The sequence below is a fragment of the Triticum dicoccoides genome, chromosome 1B (genome assembly GCF_002162155.2).
Source record: "Triticum dicoccoides isolate Atlit2015 ecotype Zavitan chromosome 1B, WEW_v2.0, whole genome shotgun sequence".
NCBI classification, from domain to species: Eukaryota; Viridiplantae; Streptophyta; class Magnoliopsida; order Poales; family Poaceae; genus Triticum; species Triticum dicoccoides.
This window is the reverse complement of record NC_041381.1, coordinates 684,199,599-684,205,122: the sequence shown is the minus strand read 5'-3', so window position 1 is coordinate 684,205,122 and position 5,524 is coordinate 684,199,599. Positions and strand designations below refer to the sequence as shown.

At 52.9% G+C, this 5,524-nt stretch overlaps 1 protein-coding gene across 1 annotated transcript; it reads right to left on the bottom strand.

Annotated features, from left to right (window-relative positions):
- Positions 1-1,080: 1,080 nt before the first annotated feature.
- On the bottom strand, positions 1,081-4,287 carry LOC119312527 (phospholipase A1-II 7-like). The gene is made up of 2 exons (XM_037588266.1): positions 3,461-4,287; positions 1,081-2,050 (listed from the first exon to the last, which is right to left on the bottom strand). Exons 1-2 carry the CDS (start codon positions 4,094-4,096, stop codon positions 1,442-1,444), a joined length of 1,245 nt encoding a protein of 414 aa, XP_037444163.1. The 5' UTR covers positions 4,097-4,287; the 3' UTR covers positions 1,081-1,441.
- Positions 4,288-5,524: the final 1,237 nt, after the last annotated feature.

The following is a 5,524-nucleotide window of genomic DNA, read 5'->3' as shown; positions in this document are numbered from 1 at the left end:
ACGGGAGAAGGACGGTGGCGCGGGGTACTCCAGCCTGGGCGTGTTGCCGTCCTTGATGTGCTCGAGGACGGCCTCCAGCGTGCGGCCGGGCACGCCGCACCATCGGCGGCGGCCTCCGGAGTTGAGCCTCCCGAAGGGCATGACGCGGTTGGTGGCCTCGAGCTGCGCGGCGTGGCGGCGACGGAAGAAGGCCTCCCACAGCGGGCTGTCGGGGACGTACCGTGGACCTTGCCTCGCCTCCTATGGTAGAGAGGCGCGGATACGCGCGATCTCCGCACGTTGGGCCGCCCTGGTGGGTGGAGGTCGCACCGGGAGCCCGCCGTCGCTGATCCTCCACGCCCCGGGCACCCGCATGTCCGGCGGGACTGGGTACTCGGCCTCAAAGAGGAGCCGAGCTTCGTCCTCGTGAAGGTGGCGGCGGCCGAAGCCGTTCGCCGCCGCGCCGTCGCCTTGAAAATGATCGGTCATGGGTGAACTGGAGACGGCAAGAGGAGAGGGAGGAACGGGGAGGAACGAGCGTCGGCGATGGAGAGTCTGTGGGTCACCGGCGCGCTGGGGGTGGCTTATATAGGTGGAGGTGCAGCGCGTACGCGTGGGCGCCGTGTGTACACGTGGCGGGCGAGGGACACGCGTCGTCCGGTCTTCACTGCGCCGCCCGTGAGGCATCAATGGAGGCTGACCGGCGCCGCAGCGCGCGGCAGCTTTGGCATTGATTCGTCGCTGGAACCGAGGCGATGAGGACGACGAAGCGGCGAGAAGAGTCGAGTCGCTGCCAAGGAGGGCCCGCCGGTTTTCGCGCCAAAAGCGTTTCGGCCGGCGCCCCCAAGCGCCCCCAGCGCGCCGGGTTCGGCCTTGGTCCGCCGGCGCTGATTTCGGTCCAAGCCGGCGAAAAACGGGCTTCTGGGGACGCGACTGGGCCGTTTTTTCGGCGCCGGCGCGAAAAAATCTCCTGGGGAGGCCGTTCTGAGGATGCGGCTAGAGATGCTCTAATTCATCCACTCTTGCAAGCACTCATGAGTAATCACCTAGCATACCGACAAGCATCTACATGATCACCAACTATACAGATATGAGTTTGGAACTTTGGCTATATATATGCTGCAATACTGTGTTCTGCTCACCAATCTACATCACCGTAAAGTATTGCATGTTCTCTCCACCAATGTAAAATATACTATTAGGCATGTACATCAACCATGAATGTATGCGGAGGCTGGGTGTATTATTATTATTATTATTATTATTATTATTATTATTATTATTATTATTATTATTATTACTATTACTATATTGTTCAACTAAAATATATTATTACTGTATGTCGGCTTAGTATATCTTGTATAAATAAATTTTAAAACCATTTTTATTTGACATAAAACTAAGCATATCGCCATTAGTTGTACGTGGCATTGGCATGTGGCAGCACATATACGCATCTCAATCAGGTCTCCTCGAACTCTCTGAGCTTCCAGTGGCCATCGGAGTCCCTCACCATGGACTTGTTGTTGATGACATGCCAGTTGGGCGGCACTGGGTACTTATCCTTCAGCGTGTCAGCACCCTTGTTCACCAGGGCCACATCGCGGTCCACCTCAAGCTTGAACCCACCGCCAGCACCCTGGAACCCGGCAACGCCGTGCAGGTAGCACTCGAGGTTGTGGCGCGTCTGCACGGTGCCCGGCTGCTTCAGGTACGGCGACCGGCCAGTGTCCACGGGCAGCACCACCGTTGCCGCATCCACGTACCCGATCGGCGGGTATAGAGGCACCACGTCGCCGGCGTTCCTCACATGAAGCGCGCGAAGGTCCGGGAACGAAGCAAAGGCCAACTTGAAGCTGTCGTCGCCTACGTGCGGGCTCGCGAAGAGGATCGCCGTCACCGGGCACGGCGGCTGCTGTTGTGGCGAGGAGGGCGGCACGTTAACGCCGTGGGAGACCATGTCGACTGCGTTGAGGGTCGCCAGCGACGCGCCGAGGCTGTGGCCCGTGACGGTGATGCTGGTCACCTCCTCCTTGTGCGCCTCCATCAGCCTCCGCACCTCCTCCATGACCTGCATGTGGCATCCATGCGTGCACGCTTGATCAACAAGCATTCAAGTATTTAATCGAGCTCTAGATAGCTGAATTAAATTGAACAATTAATGCAAACAGCACACGCAGCTTTCGTTTGTGTGTGTGTCGATCGGTACAACAAACTTTGAACATTGGGAGATCCAATTCTTCAAGAAATCTACATACGACACGCTGCCGGAGCTTGTCGATGGTGGGGCCGTCTCAGATCGAGCTTCGCATCTTACTACACTGTCGATCACTTCTAAATGTGCTGACATTTCATCAAAAAATACATCTCTTCTATAGCAAACCTACCTTTCAACTTTCAAGTGTTAGATGTGGCACCCCGCAAAAAAAAGTGTTAGATGTGGCTGCCTACCAATATATCTGACCCTCATCAATACTAAATCAGTTTGGTTTCTCAAAAAAGAAAAAAATATAAGAAAAAAAACATAACCACTAAACGAATGTGTTACTCTACTCCTTCATCCCTATGTGTTAAGTGGATGCTAAATGAAGAGGTGAGAAAAGTTATGTAGCACCGATGCTAATTGATACGGGGATAGAGAAATATCAAAATCCTTAGCGACTGTTGTAAGCTTAATTAGCCCAAACGCCAAACTAAACAAACTAAACAAACTCCCTCAAAACTCCCTCATCTGTCCGGACCAAGCTATTCTGACGTAGTTTCTCATCCAATATAGACCCGTATTTGTCCGCAGACTCGTCTACTTGTCCGAATTCCGGAAGCAAACCTGTGAGAGTTTTGCGGGAGTTTGGACGTCGGCCTTGGCCATGTACCCATTTGGCGATAGATTGATTTCATTTGGCCAAAGGTTTGTTTTGGCTATGTTAGATACTGGTGGAAAGTTGAATTCATTTTGGCGGACGGGTTTGGCAGAAAGTTGATTTCATTTGGCAGAAATTTGATTTGGCCATGTTAGGTATTGGCGGAAAGTTGATTTTATTTGGGGAAGGTTGATATAGATATTGGCGGAAAGTTGATTTTATTTGGCGGAAGGTTGATTTTGCCATGTTAGATATTTGTTGGAAGGTCATTGCCATATTTTTTGAAGTTATTTTCTTTAAGTGAATATAGACGGACGTTAGGGCCTGAGATGTGAGTCCTAGGGTGGTGGATGCTATAATAACTGCTCAAAAAATGGCCTTCACATAAATAGTTATACTTTAGTACCACCTTTTTGCGAGTTATCATTTCGGAGTATTCTTTACAAAAATGAGCTTTCTCTTTTAGTTTTTCTTTTGGAAGGTTCTAGCATACAATACCACTGGACGATTTGTACATTAAATATTTACTTTTCTATACATGCATGCATAATTGCGTATGCTTGCTTGACTCGCGGTCGTCTCTTCCAGCAAACAAGCTTAGAAAAGCAAGTAACGCTCACCTGATCCCTGGCGCTCTGCTGGTTGAACTTGGAGTCCTCGTCGCTGGACGTGTACACCGACAGGAACCCGTGGTGCACCACGGCGGAATCAAAATCACCAGCAGCTGAGCCGAGCACGGGCGCGGCCGACGCCGGCGTGAAGTCCAGGTCGTTGACCCACTCGAGGCTCTCCACGGTACCGCGCCAGGCGACGACGATGTCGCGCCGGCCGAGCGCCGCCACGCCCTCGTCGGTGGCCACGGCCACGTACCCCATCCAGTTGGACTCCCGGCACCAGGGCTCCTCCAGCAGCGACGGCAGCGGCAGCACGATGAAGGCATCGGGCACTGACGTCCCCGTCGTCGGCGCCAGGAAGAACCCGCTTGTCGCATGGATGAACTTGGTGACGGCGTAGTGGCCAGCGTGGACCACGACGGCGGCGGCGAGCAGGTCGTCATGGCCGTAGAAGCACGCGCCAGCGTGGGGCGAGCGGCTCTGCGAGTTGAATCCGTCGTAGGTGGCCTCCGCCAGCTCGCCGTAGGCGATGATGGAGGCGCGCAGGTCCCGGTCCAGCGGGTCCAGCAGCCCCTCCCACGACCCCGCGCCCTGCAGCTCGCGCCACCGGGTCGCGATGCTTCCGGGCTCCGGCGACGACATGGCGCGCGTGGGTCTGTCGTCTCGTCGATCGATCGGCAGTGCCGCGCGCGCGGTAATGGGCGTCTTAACCTTTTGATCCGCGGTGGCAACGAGTTTGGTTGGAAGTATTACTACTTGCTGGTCGCTAGAGCTGGTGTTTGGCTTGTTTGGATCATCTTGGGTGTGTTGGTATTTATATCCTTGCTAGCATAGCATGCACTTCGGCTTTGTGATGCCTTTCGATAGTGGCATCATTGTGATTCTGAAAAATCCAGCTTTGCAACGGTACGTCCGACCATGCCGCCGGCAGCGACACACACACCCGCCAGCTGCTGCTCTTCATCTGCGTGCGAGCGCTCTTTGGTTACTTGCGTGCAAGCTTCAGTTGCTTGCACCCACCAACGTCTGACCACGACCTTGCATTGAGTACGTACTCCTACTATTTCATCGTGTTCTTCATGTGCCGTACCCGTACGTGGAGGAAAATTAAATGCAAGGCTTGGCCTCACAGGAAGCGGGTCACTGGTTGATCTGGCTGAGAAACTAGGTTGGTCATCCATGATCCATCAATTTCAAGAACGACAGTGCCGTCGTGTAGCGCGGCTCGTGTGGAGCAAGGGTGTTCATCGTACCGCCCTGAAGGAAGATGCAGTAGGTGAAATCGGGATAAGTTGTGCCGCCGTCGTCGTCGGGAGTACCTAGAACTCATCTAGATGAGATATAATTTTGTCTCATTCACTTTGAAAACAAGAAGAGATACAACCCACGTCAGCACACACGCATCTTATAGCATCACATCCAATGGCTATGAAAGGTGAATGAGACCAAATTATATCTCATCTAGATGAGTTCTAGCAAAACTGAAATTTAAATGAACGTATGGAGGAAACGAGTGACTGAATGATCAGCCTGGGCATGCAACAATTTCAAGGGGCATCTCTAACCAGGATTATCAAACGGACGCCCCTAGATACCCAGGCATCTCCAACGCAGATTACGAATGCCCTCGAATATTTGTGGACATGTCTAGACATTTCTGCGGATATTCGATCGGGAGCAGGCCATACAATGATATTCCTCATAAACAAGGTGAACACTAATCCATGCAACTTTGATACATACTAGTTCATAGATTTGTACAAGTCTAACGAGCTCTAATAAACTAGAGAGAACTACTTCTAATCCTACTCGACCATGCAGGCGCTCTGCATGGACGCGAAGAGTGCCTAGTTCTTGAAGACAAGTTCCGGGTCCGCAAGGAGTGCCGCCATGTCTGCAGCATCCGCATGATCCGCCTCCAATTGTGTCTTAGTTGTGCTCCTCCTCCGGTATCGCGGGGGGCGAATTGCTCCTCCACCTCCAACATGGAGAAGGGACTGTCCTCCCTGTCGACAGCGGCGTCAACGGCCATAGCTTCCTCCTCGTCAACGAGCGCCTCATTATCATCAT